This window comes from Gymnogyps californianus, chromosome 5, assembly GCF_018139145.2.
Source record: "Gymnogyps californianus isolate 813 chromosome 5, ASM1813914v2, whole genome shotgun sequence".
Lineage (NCBI taxonomy): Eukaryota > Metazoa > Chordata > Aves > Accipitriformes > Cathartidae > Gymnogyps > Gymnogyps californianus.
The window spans coordinates 42,725,439-42,749,732 of record NC_059475.1 but is presented as its reverse complement, the minus strand read 5'-3'; the positions used below and the strand labels follow the sequence as shown (position 1 = coordinate 42,749,732).

Genomic DNA, 24,294 nt, shown 5'->3' with positions numbered 1-24,294 from the left:
TGTGACACACGCGGCCACCTCCCCGTCCGGGGCGGGGCGGGGCGGGGCGGGGCGGCTCCGCTCCTCTCCCCCCGCCGCGGGGAGCCCCATCCCGCAGCCACCAGGCCTCGCCACAGCCACGGCGAAGGCCCGCAGCCAAAACTCGCCGCCGCCCGCCCCGCCCGGCCTCGCGCCCTCCCCTCAAGTGCCGCCGAGCGCGCGCAGGCGGCGGAGCGGCGGGGCGGGGCGGGGCAGGCGCGCGCGACCCGCGCCCGCCGCTCCCTCGCGAGAGGTGCAGCTCGCCGCCGCCGCCGCCGCCGCCGCCGCCGCCGCTCCGCGCGCCCCGCCCCGCCCCGCCCCGCCCGCCCCGCGCGCCGCAGCCCCGCCTCGCCGCTGGCTCCGGGCGGGCGGGCTGGCGGGGGGAGGGCCGGCGGGCGCGGAGCGCTGCGAGCAGCCATGATGGTGGGTCTCGGGGCCGCCGCGGTGCCGGGGCGGGGCGGGCGTGTGCGGCCGGGTCGCTAACCTGTGCGCTTTGTCTCCCCCCCACCCTCCCTGCTGCCGGCCGTGCCCCTCCGCGTCCCCCCGGCCCGCTCCGCCTCCTCCTCTTCGCCCCCAGCAGGAAGGCTCGGACGACGGCCCAGATTTCCTCTCGGAGGAGGACCGAGGTGTAAGTGCCGCGGGGAGGCGTTAGGGACCCCGGCGCCTGGGGGTTGGGTGGGGGAGGGCAGGGTTGGCCCCCGCCCCCGGGGGGCTCTCCAGCCGCTGCCTGGCCCGAGCCCGCTGCGGGGGTACCGGGAGGGACGCGGGATGCCGGCGGGCGGCGGGCAGTTAGGGTCCGGGCTGTTTGTCTGCCGGGATCTGCTAATGTGGAAATGGCACAGCCTCCCTCTGAAATTAGTCTGTGTGTGCGTGTGTTTTGCCTTGAATTTTTCATTGTTCTGTCACCCAAGTTCTGGAAGGGCAGTTCTTTCATGCTTTTGTTGGAATAGCTTGAGAGGGGGTTGTGTGTACGTTGCTAGAGATTCGTATTCTCTGTCTGTGCCCTTCCCTCCTCTGATACTTGTCCCCCTCCTCCCCGCACACACCCAGATTGTGCTGCGGTCCTGACCAGGTTGACCAGCCTTGTGGAGAGCAGCCGGTTCCATCTTTAATCGTGAGCCAAGGCCTAGGTGAAATAGTCCTGCCCTCTCTTCCCTCTTTAGGCCCTAGAGGCTCTCCCATAGATAACAATGGGACGTTTACATTGCAGGCGCATGCTGCATAATAAACTCTTTATTGAAAAGAAGTTCTGTTGTTGGGACAGGATGCCATGATTATGTTTTTTACTGAGAAAACCTTGCTCTCTGCCCTGCTGTTTCTGGCATTCATTTCTCTTCTGACTGCTGCATCCATCTTTATTTAACTTGCCTGCCTCACTTAAGCAACGAATCAGCTAATCTAGTATAACTTATTCAGACTGATTACCCCTACTGGTTAGTATCTCGAGAAAGACTGACTCTGAGCAAGGTAGGAGAGCAGCTTCTGGGTTGCTTAGGTTACCTTGGCTGTTGCTGGTTTTTAAAGTGGCTACATCCAATATATTACTAAAAATACAAAATCTGAAAAACACTGTGTTGGTATACCCTTTTATCATGCATGCTATACTCGAGTGTCAAATATAGTGTTAAGTACCAAGCGATTTTTGACCGTATGCATGTGGTAGGAGTTCAGTACATTCTGTGTTCCAGTTTATGACCAGAAATTAAAAAAGGAATTCTAGTGTTGTACTAGGCCAGTTCTGGCCACTGTAGAGCTTTTGCGTTTAATTATACAGCTACTTGAGTAAGAATACTGGATAAAAAAGAGAGAAGGTGGAAATTGTTGTCCTTTGAGTGTGTTCAGAACAAGGACTGAAGAACTTCTTAATTACGGAGTTGTATTTTACATAGGTTGCCCCTGGTATTTAGTAACAGACATTGAAGTGCACAGTTAAGTTGTCTTTATCTGAAGGTGCAGGTAGAACATAACAATGCAGATCTGATCCCGTGTGAAACTTGTTCGTTTGTTTGGTTATTAGTTTTCCCTCTAAGGCTACAGGTAGTCAGAGTTCATAAGGTGATTTGAAAGCCTTAAGAAATCTCTTAGCAGTCTTGTTTGTGCTGTTGGACAACTTACATCATCTCAGTTGGCCAAGTGCAGTCTTTTTTTTTTTTTTTTTTTCTTTTCCCTCCTCCATCCAGCACTGAGGAATTTTTCACTACTGTGTAAATCCCTAGGGTTAAAACACAGGCTGTTATCTGCATGATTTTGATTGTGATACAGAAAATCTAATCAAAAGCAATACTAGCAATCTGTTCATGAATGGATTTGCTGTGCTTTAATCTTCAAACCCATAACTTTTTCTTAGTAGCAGCAGTAAAAATAAACAGCTTTTCATAAAGTGTTTCCCTGGTTCTGATTTGTCGCCTTCCTCTGTTTGCGATTAAAAAACGAGTAGGTCAAGCCTTTATTGGAGCGCATGGATGGCAACTTCGGGTTAGAGTAATTGAGCTTTTAGTTTTGCAAATCAGTACTCTTTCCTCTCTAGAATTCAGATATTGCTATAACAACTGTACTTTTCACTCTTCAGAATCATGTTGGTCAGCTACAGTTGTGTTAAGTTTAACGTGGGGGTGATGGGATGAAAAGAGGGCTGGAAATTATGCTGATGCCACATAGAATAGTAATTCTCAAACAATTGTGTTATACCATATGGAGCCTTTTCCGGAGAATTGTAAAACAGAGCACTGAGAATCGTCTTTGAGGAAGTAGCAGTGGGTGGTCTGTAGAAGAAACTTATTATAAATGGTCTGCATAAAATGAACTTGTGGGAATTGCTTTTCTAAATCTCACTTGGAAAGATACTATTGAGTTCACTTGGAGTAACTCAGTTCCTCTTGGGGTTTGTTGTGCTCTCGCTAACGTAAACAATACATGCTTTGAAAGGTGGTATAGTATTGCTCTACTAGTACTGTCTTGTGTATGTTATATCTATATAAATGTTAGCCGACTTGGCTAATGCTCTTGTCTCCTCATTTCATGTCATCTCCATTTCACCTAGCTCTAGGGGAAATGAGCTATCCCTTAGAACAGAACTGCTAGAAACTTAATGCTGTGAAGACACTTCGTAATCTTTTGTTGTAAAAGTATTTGTTTCCCTTGCTTTGTGTATTTATCTGCCTATAAAGAACTCGCGGAAGAAAAGGTCCTTTTTCGCTAACATTTTTGAAAGAGCTTAGAGTATAGAAGTTACTGTTGTTAACGGATGACATTACCTAGGAATGTAAGGTTTGGTGGTTTCCCTTGTCTCTACCAGCTTCCTGCAATTATCATTTGAAGTATAACTGATCCTCGAGCAAGAGCTTAGGTGCTAAATCCTCTCCTTGCATTGTGTTCTCTTTTAGTACTGTAACATCGCTTAGCCCTGGTTTTGGCTTCTGGTATTTTCTAGACCCTTTGAATAAAACAGGGACTTTCTTGGTATAGCATAGGAAACTGTAAAGCAGCTAAATTAAGTTAGCTTTTGTTTTGCAAGTTGTTCAGCATGGGTGTAGAGCATGTATCTTAAGCATAAAATTATTGTGCTATGTTGTATGTATTAGATTGGGGGGAGGAGGGGCAAGATACAAAGGGACTGTATCCCACCTCCTTTTTTTTCCAGAATTTAAGGTACTTACATTTCAGTTTTCATCCAAATCAGACTTTTCATCCAAATTAGGTTTTGTAGCATTTTATTTTTTCATTTTCTACTCCCTTCATGACTAGAAAACTATCCATTGATGGTGGTTTTCTTTTGGAAGTAGTGAAAGAGATTGAGAAGAGATTGCTTAAGTTTGTTGTGTGATGATGTTGTTTGTAAATTTAATTCCCACTAATGCAATGTGAACCATTGTGTCACATGAATACATTTAAAGTCCTTCAACTTTCTGATTATCTTTGACACCTTTCATAAATGCTTCATTACCATTGCAGATGAAAATGTTCCCTGTTGGTAGTCAGGCTACACAGCATAATTTATCATATGATTAAACTCTTCAAAACTGTTACAAACTTAAGTCAGTATAAATCAAACAAATCGTCCTTTACAGTTGTATGTCATGAGTGAAGTTGTCATGTTTAGGTGGTTCTTAATTTTCTCAGCATTTTGTTTCTAAAGTTGTGAATAGTGCATACGGCCAGGGTGCGCTGTGCTAGAGACTGCATATGCACTAGTGACAAACTTGAACTGCTGTTATATTGAATCTTAGAATTTTGTACTGTACCACTTTTTAAAAGAAGGAGGAAAAAAAGCATTTTAGTAGAAATTTTTGTGACCTGTGAAAGACTACGGAAATACTGTTTGGGTAATCCACATTATTTGCTGAGATTACTCTGTTATGTATTCTGGGGGACAGGAGAAAAACAAACAGTACCCCAGACAGTGTAACCACTAAAAACTTTTTTACAAGCTGAAAAATGTGGTGTCATGACATAAGGCAGACATTGGTATGTCAGGTTATATTTTTCTTTCCTAAATTAGATGTTAAGCACATTGGAAACTCAGTAGGAGCTAGGAGATTCTGCCTCTGAGAAGTGATCTGCAATGGATCGTTGCATGATAAGGTGCTTTTGGGTGAGGCAGTGACCCTCTGAACCTTGGGAAAACAAATCAAAAAGCAAAGCCTGAATCACGTGTGTGAATATGTTACTGTGCGGTGGTTTTAATGATTTCCAACTTTGCTGTAAGGAAAAGCTATTACTATTTGTGTAATAGCTATTGAACTGTTATATTTTGCTAGCCTAGCAGAATATACTAGACTGTATGATTTTGGTTTTCTTTCATACTAATTCTAAGATATATTAGTCTGGCTGCAGCTACATAAGCAGCAGAGTTGTCCGTGCACTGAGGTTAACAAGAAAACTAGAGTGGGAGCTGACCACTATGATTTAAAATAAGGATTAAGATAACTGGTGGAAAACAACATGTGGCAGTTGATGCTTCTGTCCTAGTGTTGTTCCAGTGCCTTGCAGTGTTACCTTCAAAATCTGCTCATGTATAACCTTTGTACTGTGTGTTGCTGATACTTAAAACGTTTTTGTAGTTGAGTACGGACTTCAAAATGCAGTCCTGAAAAATTTTCCAGGAAAAAGTCTATATCTTTGTATGGCAAAGCATTTTTATACTGTAAAATGTGATATTTCTAGAAAAAAACGCAGCATCAAAGAAAACACAGTGTCTCAGTAACAAGTAAGCCTCATGAGCATGACGTTGAAATATTTTTTGACAATGTGATTGGAGAAGATTTCAGTTAGCCTTAGTACTTGTAAAAATATTCCAAATGTCTGTTGATCATGATGATGAAATTGTCATGGGACAAATTGCTCTAGAACAACAAGGATGCAAGGGTGAGGGGACTCGAATTTCCAGTTGGGGTCTAGATGAGGTTAGTTTCACCAAGTACTGTTGAAGCCTTTGGTCCAGTTAGTGCCAAACGTTGTGGTGCTCAGATAATCTTCCAATTTTTCTGTGTTTGATCACTGTCTCATTTTCTTTTCGATGTGACTTTGGAATTATTTTGTGAGAGAGTTCAGGTTTCACATCTTGTGGAAAAAAATATGCGTATTCCTTGCACTTTTGCCATTTCTCATACTGATTTTGAAGAGATTGAAATCTTGGGTTTGGGTTTTTTTCTTTTTTTTTTTTTTTTTCTCACAAAAATATTTCCAACGAGACTTAGCTCTGTAAAGTTCAGGATATTATTTTTTTTAAGCTTTTTCAGTATATCATGGGAAATGTTAAACAAAAGAGTAGTGTAAGACAATGTGAGTAAACCAGGTCTTTAATAGCTCTTGCTCCTTTGAAATATAGGACCACTTTTCTCCTTAAAAGTACCTTTCCAACTGTTAGTACCTTTATAATTACCTTCACAAGTACATTTACTTACAGCAAGTTGTTGATTCAGGGGAACAGAGGGAACAAAGAGAAGAATGAAGAGAAAAACCTACTGAACTTGCTGCTGTCTGTAAATGTACTTTGTCTTGACCATCTCAATTACTAGCAAGTTAACAATACACAGAAATGAAAATAGTGCACTAACAAGGAGTACTGTAAAGGAAATTATTTGTATGGTCATGTGTGCCATAAGGAGTACTACTGCAATTTCTTTTTCCACTGGAAATAATCTTTTAATGTTGGGTTTTTTGGTTATCTATCTTCAGTCTTTTAAGGATGTTCAGCACTTCAGGATCAGGGTTCTTCTCAAGGGAAGAATAAGGGAAATATAATTAACTTTTTTTTTTAATTTAAGCTAAATAGATTTTTCTTTGTTTAGCTTAGAGCAATAAATGTAGATCTCCAGACTGATGCTGCTCTGCAAGTGGATATCTCAGATGCACTCAGTGAGAGGGACAAAGTGAAATTCACTGTCCATACAAAGGTAAAAGCCTGGGTTTGTACACTGAACATTTTCTTAATTATATAGGAAAGAAAGTTTGCTTAAACTGTTTATTGAAACAAGTGTAACACAATCCAAACGAAATGAGAAACTAGTATCTCATTTAAGATAGTTTAAGAAAGTTTAAGAGACTGTGTAGCTGCAGTGCTTAAGAAAAAGATGGCTAAAAAGTTAAGAGGTTAAAAAACTGTTTCGAAAAAAAGTGACGTTCAGTTTTTTGTACTGATGTGTTGTCGTGCCATTCCCACGCTTATTAATTGGCCTGTTTGGAGGTAGAATCTTTAATATACCTCAATATTCTTCAGTATAGTTTTTTATTAGATTAGCCAAGGTTTCAGATTCTAAAAATATATTTCATAATGGAATCACATTCAAGAATCATTTTTAGTTACTGCTTGTTTATGGCTTTTCTTCTTTTTTTAGATTTGTATGTTTATTGATCGCAGAATCACAGAACAGATGAGGTTGAATAAAATTTCTGGAGATCATTTAGTCCCATCTCCTCCCTCACTCCCACCATTAAATCAGGGTGAACCAGAGCACATTGCTCAGGACTTGTCCGTTTGGGTTTTTAATATCTCCAAGGGCGGAGACTCCACAGCCTCTTTGGGCAACCCATTCCAATTGATTGCTGCGCTGATTAAGATGGGGGTAATTATTGCTGTATGAACTTTTTTTGGTCAAATCCTTACTTCAATGGTTGGATTATTTTTACAGGGATATTTTTGTTGTTCCTTCAAGGTGTTTTTCATATAGTAATGAAAACATTGTGGTTTTTGGGGGTTTCTTTGTGTGTGGGTGGGTTTTGTTGTTTTTTTTTCCCATAATTCTTCCTCCTTTTCCCCTTCTAGAGTTCCTTACCAAATTTCAAACAAAATGAATTCTCTGTTGTCCGGCAACATGAAGAGTTTATTTGGCTTCATGATTCTTTTGTGGAGAATGAGGACTATGCTGGCTATATCGTAAGTTCTTTTGGTTTATGTGCACTGTTTTCTGTGGCTGTGTCAAAAGTACTTGTGACTGCTTTTAAATGCAATGGAAACGGCAGATGTTCATTCCTGATAAATCAAATCAGATGTTCTAATACTTCATTTTATGCAATTACACAAAATTAATGGTTGCAGCAAGCTTGGAGGAAAGTTACTGTAGTTGTCATACTTTCTTGCCTTTCACTCCTAAGGAGTGAGTAGTTTAATCTGTATCCAAGTGTATTTTTAGGCCACTGTGTTAAAAGTGTGGGAGATAGGTGAACTGTGTAACTTGGTGGTATTGTTTTTACGAGCTAATGTTTAACTTAGTTACAAGTTTCATGTTGCCTTTGTTTTAGCTGGAATGGCAGAGTGCAGTGACTGAACTCTAGTAATTAGACTTTTCCAGTTTTTGTTACGAAGATCAGAATCATTTTACCGTAAATCAGTTGGAGGGGAGAAAAACAACGCAAATACCATCTAGAACTACGGAGAACCTTAATACACAACAGCTTAAGTTTTGAAGTTTGTTTCAGGGCTCCAGGGAACAGAGGTCCCAAAATAGTCACCTTACAATACTGCCTGTTAAAAATGGGTGCTGCTGTTCATGCTTTAATTACAAATAGGAATGTTTGTCATCGTGGTGTGAAAGTTAGGTATTCATTTTGTGTTTGGGGGGGTGTCTACTGACTCAGAAGGTAAACATATATTTCTAATTGACTAGGGGGTACATTATGATTAATATAATCTGTGATGTGTCATACCATTCTTGAGCTAGTCTTTTTTTAGTCAGAAAAGCTATTTGAAGTGACTAGACCTTCAGTGTGGTAATAACTAGTTTCAGACAGTTGACTGTGTAGATGCTGGATTTTTCTTTTTTTGTAATGGGCAAATATCAGTGAACTAAAATTTAAGCATAGTTTAGCTTTGTTCTGTGTCCCTTTACTGATAGCCATTCAGGATTAGTTTGACTGCGGTGTTTTCCCTTTCAATGTTAATATACTGTATTACAAGATTAACCTAGAGACTTGTTTACTGTGTGCTTTGTTAGTTCAACAGATATATCTTTAATGTCAACAGTGCTGCAAGAAAGAACTAGTGCCTGCAAGCAATATGGAATGGTTTTTTTGGTTTAAAGTTTTGGGGAGTTATAGATGGATGGTGCGAAAACAATTGTGGAATTCTTTTTTTTTCTTTAAACAAGAAATAATCCTTACCAAATAAGCTAAAACAAAACTAATTATAAAATAATGATTTCAGGTTTTAATTCATTGTCATGGGAAAGCTAGGTATTATTTGGTTTCTGTTGTAATTAAACTACTGAAGCCATTAGTTAATACTTTAGTAAAACTTCAAGGACACTTGGCCAAAATTGTTGTAGTAATGCCGCATGTCTAACTCATGAATGAGAAACTTTATCCATAAATGCTGTAATGAATGATGAGAGAGAGAGAGCCATATATTAAAAAGCTGCAGGCAGTCTGCAGTTCCTATACTGAATGGATGTTGTTTGACTGAGAAGATGAGCAATTAAAAAAAATTTGATTCAATTCCAGATTCCACCAGCACCACCCAGGCCTGACTTTGATGCCTCAAGGGAGAAATTGCAGAAACTTGGAGAAGGGGAAGGATCAATGACTAAAGAAGAATTCACCAAGATGAAACAAGAACTGGAGGCGTATGTAGAGTTGATTACTACTATTTTTTTTTTAATATCCGTCAGCTTTTAATGCTGTTTGCTGCCCCATGTTTCTGATTTCACTGTAATGGTTCTCTGTGAGATACAGGCTTGAGAATCCAGTTGCTACATAACCAGGGTTATCTTAGTGATCATGATCAGAGCCATTAGGAAAATTGTAGAAATAATTTCATGGAAGATTTTCTGAAACAGGAAAAAAAAATTAGCTTGTTCTTGAGCACTCTTTTCTAAGGAAAAAACTAGTTAGATCCTTTTCTTCACAGAACACCTGCAAAGGGAGAAGGTAACATCTATCTCTTTTAGTTCTGGTGTTCCACATTTTATAAGCATGATGAGACTTTAAGGTTTATACATGTAGCGATTGAACTAGGGATTTTCACATGTGGTTGGTACTGTAAACATAGATGCCAACCTTCTGTTCCCCAAGAAACGTGGAGATTACTAGAAAATACTTTTTTTTGACACTCCCTTTTTTTTGCACAAGGAGAATATACTTCCTGAAAATAGTATTTTCCCTTACTGTGAATTTAATGTGTATTGAAATATCTGCTCTAAGGTTTTTTGTTCCATATTGAGTTACACAGTGAAGTTTCTCCTTGCTTCATCCACTTTCCTTATCATGCATTCACTTCTTTGATCTTTTTCCTGTCATTGGTTTCAGTTTTCAAGTGTATATTTACGCTGCTTCTAGACTGCTTCTATCAAGAGCTCTGAATTGGCAAGAAAAGTACATAGAACTCTTAGTACTGCTGCTTTCGCTCCGAACTCCAGCTGCTGTGAGCAAAGGTCTTAAAAAGCTCTGTATTGGTGTTACGTACAACATAATTTATAGCAGAGTAGATATACACTTCATATGCAGAAAACTGGAAATTAGCAAAACACTATAGATTTTAAAGAATCTGTGGTTTTCCAGCGGCCCTGATCATGATTCTCTTGTGGTCTGGTTAGGGGTTGGATAACACAGAAAACTTTGGGTTTCTTCTACTGCCACCTCCATCCTCTGCATCCTCCTTTTTTGTCTTCACTGAGTGACTACTACTCTCACTGAGATCAAACATCTCCCAACACTGGCCCTGCTGGTTTGCTGGTATGTAAATCTTAACCTCCTTGCACATAGTGGAAGCAAAAGTGTTGATTATCATTTCACCGTTTGACCTCAGAATGGGGAAAAGAGCCCCTTCCTCATTTCTAGACAAGTTACATCTTATTCATTGAATTTGCAAATTGAATTCAAAATGAATTCTAGCAAACTCGTATTGATAAGAATGCTTTCCTCTTAATTAAATCACAAATGAGTAATTGCTTTAAAGTCGAGTTGGCTGAACTGGGCAACTATGCGATTGTCATGGTTAAACGTGATTTTTTTGGTTGTACCTACCAAATGCAGCACGTAATTTCACTTTTAGAACCACTATGAAGCAAGACATCCACGTAAGCTTTGGCCCAAAAAGACTAGGTGCTTTAACATGGAGTAAAAGACTGCTATCTAAACAGCTAACAAAACTACATGAACATTTAAATAAGTAAGGAGGGTGCAAATAGGCAAGGGGATGGAGATGGGGAGGAAGGAATTTGCACATCAGCTACATAGGGCCTAGTGACTGTAGTCTGTATCTCAATTTCTTGATTTTTGGGGAGTTGGGGAAAGGACAATTAAATGAGGTTACACTTTCAGCAAACCAATCTGTGTTAGCTAGCCTTAAAAATTTGTTGAGTCTTCATTAAAAGTCTCTCTGTAATATGTTAGGGCTTCAAATTTCCCCCTAATATTAACATTGTACTGTTCCTTTATGTATATATCAAATATTGGAGTGATAACCTCTACTATATCAGCTTATAATTTTGTATCCTTACTGAGGATGTCTTAAAGGTGCTCACTAGGCTTATCTCAAACCTAATTGCTTCATGTGAAATTCTTATGTCTGTCTTGTTTCTTGTTTTCAGTGAATATTTGGCAATATTCAAGAAGACAGTTGCAATGCATGAAGTGTTTTTGTGTCGCGTGGCAGCACATCCTATTTTGAGAAAGGATTTAAATTTCCATGTATTCTTGGAATATAATCAGGATGTGAGTATTGAAAACTGAATTGTTGGCAAGAGAAATCAAGATGTACTTTTATGGTAGGATGGAAAATTGATTAAGAGGGCTTTACCTCCTGGAGCAAATTGCATCAATTCCTTCATACCAGACATATTTGTATTGTAAAAGTTCGAAATTCATTTAATGTGTAGGAGTTAATTTTTCTGCCACCTGGGGAACCAAATGCACTATGTGCTCTACCCTCAGCATCAAAGATATTAATGGGAATCCAGTATGTTTTGGATTAAAATGATTAGCTTTTGGTGGTGATTTCACATGACATTATACTTGTCCACTCTTTGACTGAAATTTTTTTTGTGGGGAAGAATGATGCAACAAAGACAGAATGCTAATTTTTAGGATTTGGAACTGTGGTTTAAATTCTGTTGCTAACAAAACTAGAGAGGATTTCTAATGAAATGTTCTGATAAGTAAAGCCTTTTTGTTAATAATGTAGGTGACAGTTTGGTTAATTTTTTTTCTAGATACTGGACTAGTGTGGCTATCCACATGTTACATACTGAGTTGCTATCTAATTTTGAGTTAATGGAGAGGACTTTCTGGATTCATAATAACTCTTTGATGTTGGAGTTAGTGGTTGCTCATGTGCTGTAAAGAATTTTTAGTTACTTTTTAAAATTGCAGAAATCAGCGTTGAAGGTTGAAGAAATCATTACAAAGATTGGCTCAACTGAGTACATGCTTAACTTCAAAATATTTTACAGAGGATCCTCTTGTTGCTTGAAGTAGAAATGCTTACTGGTTCAGGAACTCGGTTTACCTAAATTGGGCAAATTTAGATGGACAGGAAGAGTGTGGGGAGGCTGAAACCAACATTTTCCTCAGTGCAGTGAGGGGTAGATGCTTCTGTAGTTTCTGAAAGTCAAAGATCTGCCATTCTACACTTAAAAGAGCAAAACCTGGTTATATTAGGTTAACTCAACAGCTATACTGTGTGTGATAAATACTGTATTATTGATAACTGAAATATACACCTTCTACATTTGGTATTTTCTGTAGGTGCTAGAATGTTGCTTTTTTTTTTTTTTTTTTTCCCTTTCCCTCTGGAATAGTATTTTAGGTGATAAAGAACAGTCTAATAAATGAGGTAGTCTGTCGTTCTGGGTGCATGGTGCCCTGTCCCCATTAATGCAGAGTATAAGACTAAGCAGAGAGCAGGAAAACTGATTTAGGAGTAGCAAGTTGTGGTATGTAGTTCTATTTTTTTTTTTTTTAAAGCTTTTATTGCCTCCAGAAAATGAACTAACTTAATAAATGAATTTATTTTTCAGTTGAGTGTTCGTGGGAAAAATAAGAAAGAGAAACTTGAAGACTTCTTTAAAAATATGGTTAAATCAGCAGATGGTGTCATTGTTTCAGGAGTAAAGGTGATTACTGCTTAACATATCAAGATTTATAATGTATTAACATTGTTGTCCCCTTTTTTTAATGAAGCACAATTTTACATAGCTACAAAAAAGAGATTTTTGTAGTGATACCTAACTTAAGAATTAGAGGCAGAGCGTAGAAAGGAACCTGTGGCCCTGGATGCAAGATAACTGAGAGCTATCTGATTGCTTCTGTGAAAGAGGGCTTTCAGTACTCTTTCGCCTGTTTTATGAAATTAAGCATTTTTTTAATCCATAGATAATTAATAATCTGTTTTTTGTTCTGGCCTGTCATTTTGTATAGTGGGAAGGTGCACTAGCTTTGACAACTGCTGCAGCTCAGAAGTTACTAACACAGTGTGAATTTTACCAGCCTTGTAACATCCGTCTACTGTTTTAAAGCTAAGAGCAGCAGTAGAGGTGATACTATTTTTCTCAGTAGATGCAAGAATATAACTGAGACAAAAAAAAAAAAAGGAATTTTAATGAAAACTCAATTTCATTTTGATTTTTCCAAAATTTGAAAGACTGTTTTTATAACAAGCATAAATGCTGCGGAAGATGATTTTGATCTTCTTTCTTTCTCGTGGTAACTTTCCATTTGCAAGCAAATTAGACGAGCTAAAGTTCCTAGTTGTAAAATCTTGAGTTTTGAAACTGCTGGAAAGTGGATATAACCATGGATTAATTATGACTTGGAGAAAAATATATAAAGTCCAAATAACCAGCAGTTTTCATAAGCACGTTGTTCAAAGCCCATGTTGTAGGCTATACCATGGTATTGAGCATATGTGCTATTTTAGAGGGTTTTTAAAAATAAATATAAACCAAATATCTCAAATTGTAATACAGAAAATACTAAAATTTACCTACATTTACCAACTTGAAAGAAATCTGTCATCAAGACCAGCGTTCCTGAGCTAGGAGTTCATATCGTCTCTGCTGTGACTGCAGCATCTGTGCAACTGGGTGTCTTTCTTCCCCCCCTCCCCTTTTTCTAGGTAGCTGTCCTTTTATTAAGTACTTGACATTTATTCTATTTTTCTGTAACCAACATGATAGTTAGTAGTGAAATTATTTCCTTCACTTCAGGTTTAGTTAACTAGACCTTTTAAGATGCTTGTTAAAAATTCTTAATTCTTAATAAAACTTCAGATCATGATAAAATAAGTGAAGAAGAAGTCAGTTTACATAAATGGTGTTTAGACAATAAAAACAGATTGCATTTTATGTCACAGCAACAGCAATACATGCAAATTTACTCTGCAATTGCTCTGTACAGAGTGAGTGAAATCCTGTTTTTTAAATTGTTCTTGGTTTTTTTGTAGGATGTGGATGACTTCTTTGAACATGAAAGAACATTCCTTGTAGAATATCACAACCGAGTCAAAGATGCCTCTGCGAAATCTGATAAAATGACAAGATCACATAAAAGTGAGTTCTTCTTCCAGGGTGAAAATAGTACTAGTTAAAGGGTACAGAAGTGGTTCGTGAGGAGCAGTAATTTTTAGTTTTCTTTTTGCATGCAAAAAGTGAATTAACTTCTCCAAGTGTAGTCTTTGGATAGTCTAACGAAGTTTTACCTGACTTTCAAAGTCTAGTCTTTGCTGTAATAGACTAGATGGAGTAAGAACAGCCTGATGCGACACTGAAGGGGTCTTGATTCTTCGTGCTGTCCCTTTGAAGAGAAACACACTTTATGTGATAATGGTGTTTTTGAAGTCTGATTCTTAGTCTTTAAAGTGTAAAAGTGGGTAATATAGCAGTATATGTGATTTTATTCCTAATGAAGTTGCTCTTGACTGGATGAGCTTGCATTCATCAGAGTGCAATTTCTTGGCATGCTAGGTGTTGCATTACCTTGCTGAGCAGCAAACTCCTACTTGGGCCGTTAGTTCTAGACCAGGAAGTCAGGTTTCCATTTTTCAGCCTTTTAGAATGGGGACTGGAATGTGTACATTCAGTAGCTTGGTTTGCAGGGCCCCTTTTCTTACTGAGGTGAGATTTTCCACTTAGCTATTGATTTCTCTTCCTGAGCTGAGTGCTAGCTAATGTGATTTCTGGAAGCTCTAGATAGTCTTCTCAAGTGCAGTGCATTTATTTGAGAAAATGGAAAATCTTTGGTTTAGGACTACTGTGTTTGGTTTAGGATTACTGTATTTTGAGAAGCTCAGAAAAAAGTTGACCTTTTTTGTCCTTGATTTTAAGTTTTTGTGCCTAGATAAATCAAAATTGAACTACTAGATTCTGTCTACTTTATTGAAATTTGTGTCTGACTTACAGATTCTGTCTTTGCTCTCTACAGTAATATAGTTCACACAAAACCAGGCCACGAACCTTTTATGAATCTCCATTGGTAAGGACTCTAGAGTGGATATTGAATAAGACATTAAACCAAGAATTTACTGAGCTCTTCAGATGCTTCTCTTGCCATTGTATGAAGACTGAATCTTTTGTAGCTTTAGCATCTATGCTAGGAGATGGGGAGAGTCAGTTATGGCTTAATGAAGTACTAAGGGACCCTGTGTCTCCATTCAGTTCCCACCTGAAGTGGTTTCTGGTGTTTTGTTTGCTTTCTTAAAATGAAAACTGAACTTCATTCATGGTAGTTAGGTGCCAAACTTCAGGTAGTGAGAGAGCCTTTCATGTTGGTTGTAGAACCAGGAAAACTGTTAGAAATTAGGTTGTAGAGGATTTGATGGGAAAGGATTGATCAAACTCGTGACAAAGCTTCACTGGTTTTCAGACTCAAATCACCTAGCATGTTTATTGACAACTTTTATCAAACTGCGAATTGGGACAAATGGCACCCTTTGAAATTCTGGCTAGAGGAGTAGAGCAATGACCTGGGAAGCCTGTTTTGGAAATGGGCAATCTGTAGTTTATGGATAACTTATGATCGACACAGAGCTGCAGGGCTTGCAAAGATACTGACTTCCTATTTCCAGCAGAAAATCTATTTTTACGTTTAAATGGGAGGAATAGAAGAGGAGGTTAATGGCTTCCTAATACCATTCTTCACTGTAACCAACTGCACTGATTATGTTGGGATGTATGGAGTAATGAATTGGGTGGAAGGCAACCCACTCAATCTGTTAAAACAAGGTTGTGTTATTTAAAAAAAGATAAATTCTTTGTAAAGGCATATAAACTTCAAAAATAACAAGAAGATATATTTTCCTGTTCATTGCTTGGATCTGTTGGTGTTTTCATCATCCATTGAGTTTATACTAAAAGCTCCTTTAAAAAAGGCATCTGTGCAAAGATTTGATTTTTATGATTACTATATAGCAATACCTCACTAGTCAAATTATGCAGCCTTCTTTACAAACCCTGCTTCTAATTTCATTGTTTAAAATGCTTTAACACTAATGTTACTTCAGCCAGGGGCCACTTGTTGATAAGGTAAGGGTTTCCTGAAAATTAGGCGTGCGCTAGAAAAGATGTTGTGCATATAGCACTGTATTTTGGTAGTTTGGAGTTTGTATTCAATTTACTGCTCTCAAGCACACAGACTTACTCTTCATTATTGTTAGACTGTGATTTTTTTTCAAATAGCTTTAGACTTTAGATTCAGATTTAAATTCAGACCTTAGCCATAGAGTTTGTACATCTTCCACCACAATAAAACCTAACAAAGTTGCACATTAAATTTACCCAGCAGGTGCTAATTGTATTAAATATTCCTAGATGAATTACAGACTTCATGATTTGGTGAGAGCACCATGTTTATTGTGTGAAGTTATCCTTCATAATAAGTGACACGATTGAAATTTTATTTCTGCTTTTGTGTTAAAGCATGTTCCTTTTAGAGAAACACCTACTCTTGAAGAAAGAGAGGAACTTCAAAATTTTCAGAAAGAAGAAATGAAGTAGTAAAACAAGTGCTTGTTTGTTTTTCTAGATGTGGCGGATGACTATAATAGAATTGGTTCTTCATTATATGCATTAGGAACGCAGGACTCCACAGATATATGCAAGTAAGATACTGTTAATAACTTACAGGGGAATTTGCTAAGTAGCAGTCTTAACGGTGGCCTGCTGAGATTGGTAGCTGTCTTATTATGAGAAAAACAGAATTTATTATAGTTATATCACATTAAGACATTTTCTTCTCTAGTATTTCATTTCTGTAACAGGCTGCTTTAGTATTTTTGCTTTAATATTTGTCTGGAAAAAAATGCTGGGTTTTGCAGTTTGTAGAAAATTACACAGATGAGATGGAAAAGTCCTCATAGAATAAGAAAAAGTCCCAACTCTTTCACCAGGTTTTTTTAAAGTGTTTTAAGTGCTTTGATGTATGCAGCAAGAACAGGTCTCAGTCTGTATACTCCATCAGTATATTTATTTTTGTGGGTGTTCCCTGTACCGACGTCTTGAAAAATAGTTTTGCTGTTCTGGTAATTTTACTGCCTTTAGGAAAAGAACGGAAGCTACAGAGACCCCTAAAACTTTGAAAATAGAAGAGGGTCTCTATGTACAGATGTTTATCCTTTAATCTTTCAGTGATTTGCTTGAATATAGAGTTTGGTGTATTTGAAAGTAAAACTTAGTTAACTAGCTTAAAGATGTTGATGCTTGTGAACATGTACACTTATTAGTTAGTGTGACGACAGGTAGGAGATGAGGATGAAAGTTAACTTATTTTTATTAATTTACCTGAATTACAGTGATATACTTCCAAAAGTGGTGATAGCTTACATATCGATTACTTTGATTATAGTATTGAGATTTGATGTAGTTTGTTAGGGTCTGTCAGGAATCGCATCTGTCTTCTGTCAAAATAGTATGATTTGACTGTAATTCAGTGTGCTGTTCCACTGAACCCTTGTATTGTCTCCTGTGATGATGACGTGCCACATTGTTGCTCAGCCTCCCTGAATTCCAAGTAGGGCATGTGTCATGTTTACTGTGTGAAGAAAAGTACATTCAAATTTGAGTGAAGGACGCTTGATAATAGTGTAGTACTGTTAACCAGGGTGGTAGTGTTTGGGGTTTAATTCACAGAAGCATAAAGAATCCCTGAGGAGCTGTGCAATTACTCTTTAGTAAAAAACATCCATCCGTTATGCTTTGTTTGTCCCTTACCTTTTCTTAAGTTGTACAATTCCCAGATGTTTGAAGCGCTACAATTTGAAACTGTTATGTTCTCCAAGTTCTGTGAATTACAATTCTAAGCAGTGCCTTTACAGTCTTTATTGCCAGACACAGATTGTATTTTGAGTTCTAGAAAGTAAATAGACTGTTCAAATTAATGTTGTAATATAAGCTGTTTCCTTTGTGCAGGTTTTTTCTGAAGGTATCAGAGTTATTTGACAAAACAAGGGTATGTACTATGAAACCTTTTTAGGTATATTCTTTGTGTACATCCTGGAAGTGGCAGGACATCTTATGTCAACTAGACATTAACATGTGGATGTTTTATGGATGCTTTTATATGAAGCATTTAAGCAATGTGTGGTAGGGAATGAAAAAGCATAAGATTTCAGTCATCTGTTTTGTGAAATGATTGATCCTTAGGAGTCTTCAGTCTACTAAACATTTCTATGCAGTCTTCTTGAGTTCTATGTAACACACTAATAAAGCTGCTGTTCCTCTAAAATGCTTAGAGGCCTTCCATACTTGTTATTGGGTATCACAGAACTTGTTGTGGAAAAAAGAAATGAAGAAATGTAATTCTTAATCCAAAAAATGGCAGTCACGCTGCTTTTTTCTGGAGCCAAGATCTGTTTCTGCTATTATTTGACTCAAATACTATTGCTGACGCTCCTAACCTGATTTTCAAATATCTTGTCTCTTTTGCCTTATTTGTTTGGCTTTGTAGAGCAGAAGATGTATGCCACGTATCAGGAAAACTTTCGAATGAAAAATGTGTGCATTTCCTAAACACAGACAGTTGTATCTGCATAAATACGTACTTTAAAGAAAATGAAGTTAACGGAATTACTTGCTTTGACCTCAAATGTTGCCTTTTAGAAATTTTTTTAAAAATTAAGATTAAAAGATGCACTTGCAGACTCTGTTTCTAAATTCACATAAACGTCTGTTTCAAATACAAGGAAGTAAGTTTGTTGGTCTTTTGGACCATTTAATACGTGCAGTTACACAACTAGTCTGCAAAGGTGCCTTAAAAATTTTGTTTTCCTTTGATCTCAAAAACAACAGAAAACTTCTCGTGCAACTCTTTATACTAGATAAGTCTTTGTTTCTCTGCTGTTTTTCTAGTATATGATACATATAATTGAAATTGGGAAGAAAGCCCTGTTTAAAATGGAAAGCTAGTTGTCAATTACTGCCTGCATAGTAGGTTATTGCTTACAATTTAATACAAAATCCTAATATTGCTTCTCATGATGCATCTTTAAGTATTCTGTCACAAATGCATGATCTTAGCTTTTGAAAAAGACAATCTGTCATGTCCTGTTGTATATTTTATGTTGTATTTACATCGTACAAGTGAATACCCAAAATCTGGATGTTTTTAAATTGATGCTTTTACTTACTGTTTTTCCAGAAAATAGAGGCCCGGGTATCTGCTGATGAAGATCTTAAACTTTCTGATCTTCTGAAATATTACCTAAGGGAATCTCAAGCTGCTAAGGTGAATTTATGGGTTTTTGTTCCGTGAAATAGTGTTTCTTTAAAAAACAAAAAAAGAGAGAGAGGGATAAGGGATCATCTTGAGAAATACGCAGTAGATAGGTTAAAATGCTGCCACCTCTAGCCTGCAATTTCTTCCTCAACCGTAAAACCTGGATCTCTGTTGTATATAAGGAGTAACAATGCAGTTGCTGACTGTGGGACTGACTGTTTGGAACTCTGTGATCCACTTATCAAGGCCAAATCGTGCAGTATAATTAAAAACAGTAGAAGAGCTGTTGGTGAATTGTTCATGTGTTTGCAATGTGTTTGCTGCTTGTAGACTGCAAGCAATTCTTCTTTTTTTTTTAATATTAAAACTTGATATTCCAGATGATCTGCAAGTGCTGGTACAAGAACACATGGGCCAAATTTGATATTCCATACCTACAGAAAATTTCTTTCTTAGTGTTGTTTGATGTAAGATGATTAAATAACATGACAGAATGAGGAAGCATTTGACAGAACATGTCTGTAGTTAGAAGATCACAGCAATAACTGTTGCACAAAAAATGCTACTGCTGTTTCTTGGGCCGTGTGTGTATTTCAAATACATAATCTAAATATAGTTTGTTTCTAATCTAAGAAGCTGTGAAATTTCCCATGATTGCGCCTTCTTAGGCTTTTTGGCATATCATCTAAGCCATCTGTTGCTAGCCTCTGTCAGACAAGATGCAGACCAAACAATATTAAATTGCGTGTCTGTCATGGTTTAACCCCAGCTGGCAACTAAGCACAACGCAGCCGCTTGCTCCCTCCCTCCCAGTGGGATGGGGGAGAGAATCGGGAAAAAAAAAAAACCAAACCTCGTGGGTTGAGATAAAGACAGTTTAATAGGACAGAAAGGAAGGAAAAATAAAGACAGTTTAATAGGACAGAAAGGAAGGAAAATAATGATGATAATAAAATGACAATACTAAAAAAGAATTAGACTATATAAAACAAGTGATGCACGATGCAATTGCTCACCACTTGCCAACCTATGCACAGTTAGTTCCCGAGCAGTGGTCTGCCCTTCCCAGCCAACTCCCCCCAGTTTATATACTAGGCATGATGTCGTATGGTATGGAATATTCCTTTGGCCAGTTTGGGTCAGCTGTCCTGGCTGTGTCCCCTCCCAGCTTCTTGTGTCCCTCCAGCCTTCTTGCTGGCTGGGCATGAGAAGCTGAAAAATCCCTCACTTAGTGTAAACACTACTTAGCACCAACTAAAAACATCAGTGTGTTATTAACATTATTTTCCTACTAAATCCAAAACACAGCACTATACCAGCTACTAGGAAGAAAATTAACTCTATCCCAGCCGAAACCAGGACAGTGTCTGATCCAGTATGGACGTTCCTGTGACTTGCAGGATGAAGTAAAGTGAATGCAAATAATTTAGTAAGAACTGAAATACAGCAAGAAAGACTAAAATTAATCTGATTTTTTGGGTTTTTTTAAATTGCTTGGTATATACTAAAATCCTTGAGTAGATTCTTGTAAACTCTATACATCCTTTATGCTTTTTTTTGTAGGATCTCCTATATAGAAGATCTAGGTCACTAGTGGATTATGAAAATGCTAATAAGGCATTGGATAAAGCAAGAGCAAAAAATAAAGATGTGCTGCAAGCTGAAACTACTCAGCAAATATGCTGTCAGAAATTTGAGAAAATTTCTGAATCGGCAAAACAAGGTATTTGGGTGGTCTTTGATCCTATGTTACTACTTGAAAATTAACAGATTTTAGGATATTATTGATGAGAATAGATTTTTGTTCTGTTTCCTAAGTAGAACTATTATCTTTTCATCAGTATTTACTTATTTTAGAAAGTTCAAATGATATTTTCCTTTAGCTCCTCATAGCTCCATTAGGCAGAGCAAAGTCTTGGTGCAAATTATTTGTTAACCACTTTTTTTTATATGCATAGGGTAGGATACAAAATGATAATTGCTAGCAGTAAAGGCAAACCTAATCTTTTGAAGTATTGTTGAAATTCCCCTTTTGGTTTTATACATTCTTCTGTGAAGGCAGCAGTCTGTTGCAGAGCTGATACTACATTAGAAAAAGGAGAGATCATGAAATGAGATTTTGCTGAAGTTGCAGAGTTATAGTAGCTCTAGAGAAAAGGAACCTTATTTACATGTTGCCTTTTTCCTGGAAGCTTACTCTCCTTTTTTTAGGCTAAGTTTGTTGAGAGTTAGTAGTCATCTGACTTATTATTTGGGGCAGATTTGTTCAAGGTTTAAACACCATGCTCTTGTGTTTTTATCATTTAAGAGTTGTTTGACCCTGTAAATCTGGCTAATGATTCCTATAAATGAGACAGTGGAGAATCAGTGAGCCTATTAGCCACGAAGGTATATGCATAAAGCATACTTGCTTCCTCTAGTTCTTCATGCTAGTTCTATCTTAGTATCTTCCCTAAAGACTTTCACATATCAGCCTTGAAAGAACAGTGCACGTGTAATAAGAGAATTAAATGTTTAAAAGCATCCACATTGCAGTCTTTTTTCAAAAGAGCTTTGTGTCCACAAAAGGTTAGCTAGAGATGAGGAACTGCAATGATGGTTTGCTTTCATCCAACAGTGTAGCAGTACCTTTGAGCCCCGAATGTGCTGAGATTAAAATTGAGTTTTTTCCTGGTGCCTTCTCTCACCCTTTACCTCTTCCATCCTGAAGGAAAGTCTGTTAACAGTTGAGGGCACTAGCAATAATACTGTTAATGAATCCATTTTTATTTTCTATAGAACTGATAGACTTTAAGACAAGAAGAGTTGCAGCATTCAGAAAAAATCTGGTGGAACTAGCAGAACTGGAATTAAAGCATGCTAAGGTAATTGTGATCCTTTTTGGTCTGTATTTCAACTGATTTTAAATATTATATGCTTGAATAACTAAAATGGCTACATTTGTTGTGTGATACACACTTCACATTCAGGAAGGGGAATTTGAAGGTAAGCATCATCCAGAAAGGTGAACTTTCTTGAATAATGGGGGGGGAGAGGGGGGGAAGTATAGGTGAAATACCTCTGAGGGACTGGTGTGCTTGAGGTGCCTTTGGAAAACTCATCTCCTTGAAGACAATTTTGGCTTCAGTTTTATGTTTCTTTAGCTGTTTGATATTTATAGCTGCAGAGTTTGAATACTTGCCTATTTTTAAAACCTCATCTCACCATTTTACTGTGAGATAGAAAGTGGTTTGTTTCTCCTGTTATCCAGATGTTGGGGACTTGATGTATAGCATAGGCTAACTATTAAGCATGAGATCACAGAGGCCTGTCTGAAGTCAGATCAGTGTTAACTCTGAGTATGCTTTCTGAACTTTTTTGCCTTTAAAGTGCTAACAAAAGAGGAATGTTGCAGATAGCGTTTCAGTAAAATAATTTTTTGCAGGGAAAAAAGCTTTAAGGGGCCTGTGCTGTCCTTAAATTTCACAATGTATTTGATTCTTTTAATCCATATGAAATTAATGTTTTTGGTTAAATCAAGTTAGCTGCTCTGATTTCATAGACAAGTCTCTTACTTTAACAGTCCTATAGCAGGAGATGGCTTTCTTTTGAAAGTCAACTCTTCAGCATTTCTCATTCTCATCACAAATCTGAAAGTGTGTTGACTACCAAGCTTTGAATTAACTCAAAATATATCTGTTGAAAGGACTCCTTAAGAGGTGTATAGTGTTGCTGAGTTAACTTGTTGCTGCTTTACGCTCTTTTCAGTAGTGTTGATGGTGTCATTCTTCATTCTGCCAAACCCATTGTTTGTAAAACTAACACACTATAAAAAGGGTTGTTTTGGGGACTTTTTTTTTTTTAATCTTTGTAGATTTAAGTTCAGCTTGATGGGATATTTAGCTGATAAAGTAATCAGTAAGGTCTGGAATACTTGACTCGTTTTTCAGATGAACAGTGCTTACTTTAATGTGCTATATCAGAAGTTCAGCTCTGTTTCCCCTAAAGTCTTAAAACTTCTCATAATACTTGGCACTATTCAGCCAATTCAGACTATTCATATATGTTTATATCCAGCCCTGAGTCTCCCAGAAATCCCCATGTTTGGTCATGAATGTATTGGTTACGGGTTTTAGTGAAATTAATAGACCTAACAGTCATACTTGCAACAGTTTTTATTGATTTGCCATATTATGCTTTAATAAGGGAATGAATCCACGGTGCTTCTGTCCTGCTTCAGTCATTGACTCTTCATCGTCTCTTGTAACTGACCATTGCTGAAGTCCCTGCATGCCTTGGAATAGAATGCTTAAAAAATGTCTCTATCTTCTAAAGTATCCTTAAAGAATCACTTGTATTAACTCTCTGTGCAAGTCAAAATCTTGTAATAATATTCTCTTGAATTTTGACAGCTAATAACTGCAGAAAGCAGGGGGAAAATGCTTAATTTCTGTAGCTTTCAGCTTACTTGATATGTGCTTCTTGGTGTCCTCAGTTTACCTGGAAGAGCTTGAATTTTTTTAGCAGTTCTTCATTTGTCACCACAGCTTGTGTTTAAGACGTAGTTCTTCAGATAGTCTGTCTCAGTCTGTGACTTACCTTGTCTTAGTGAATTTACTAACAAGGAATATATAAGGCTATAATAGAAGCTTTGAACTGTAGTCCTGTTTTTGAAGGTGAACTTTTTTTGCTGACCGTTTTCACCTACTTTATCATGGAGCACTGTAAGGTTCACTAGACAGTTTTGAATATCTAAAGCTTTACAATATAAAAGGTTATTTTGTCTAAGGGTGACAGTTCTTGAAATGTTAACAAATGTTGTGGCTTGTTGAATGAAAGGATATTTTGTTTCTCACCAGGTTTGAAAGTTCTGTTTTTTCAAAGTCTGTGTTTCATATCTATTCAAAACAAGCTACTACAGATGGATCAGTGTGGTGGTTGTGCTTTTATTTCTACAGGTTCTCAGTTGGATTATTACAGAATTTGCAAGTGCAATAGATCATATTTTTCAATTTTATATAACGGGAAATTTTCTTATTAATACTATAACCAGCGTATTTGAGGATAGTCTTATGGATAGGTTTTTATTAGTCTGTACAGAGTATTGAAGGATGAAATGGTTTGATGGAGCCTTTCTGAGGTAGTTCCATAAAAGGA

General features: G+C 37.7%; 1 protein-coding gene across 1 annotated transcript in view; it reads left to right on the top strand.

Annotated features, from left to right (window-relative positions):
• Positions 1 to 403: 403 nt before the first annotated feature.
• The window catches only part of SNX6 (sorting nexin 6), a 29,968-nt gene continuing 6,077 nt past the window's right edge, over positions 404 to 24,294 (top strand). Inside the window, exons 1-13 of the mRNA XM_050897829.1 lie at positions 404 to 441; positions 599 to 646; positions 6,309 to 6,413; positions 7,283 to 7,393; positions 8,956 to 9,077; positions 11,043 to 11,166; positions 12,471 to 12,566; positions 13,895 to 14,000; positions 16,471 to 16,546; positions 17,853 to 17,892; positions 19,081 to 19,167; positions 20,722 to 20,881; positions 21,937 to 22,022. Coding sequence (XP_050753786.1) covers positions 436 to 441; positions 599 to 646; positions 6,309 to 6,413; positions 7,283 to 7,393; positions 8,956 to 9,077; positions 11,043 to 11,166; positions 12,471 to 12,566; positions 13,895 to 14,000; positions 16,471 to 16,546; positions 17,853 to 17,892; positions 19,081 to 19,167; positions 20,722 to 20,881; positions 21,937 to 22,022 — 1,167 coding nt within the window. The 5' untranslated portion in view covers positions 404 to 435. The remainder of the gene's footprint in view (positions 442 to 598; positions 647 to 6,308; positions 6,414 to 7,282; positions 7,394 to 8,955; positions 9,078 to 11,042; positions 11,167 to 12,470; positions 12,567 to 13,894; positions 14,001 to 16,470; positions 16,547 to 17,852; positions 17,893 to 19,080; positions 19,168 to 20,721; positions 20,882 to 21,936; positions 22,023 to 24,294) is intronic.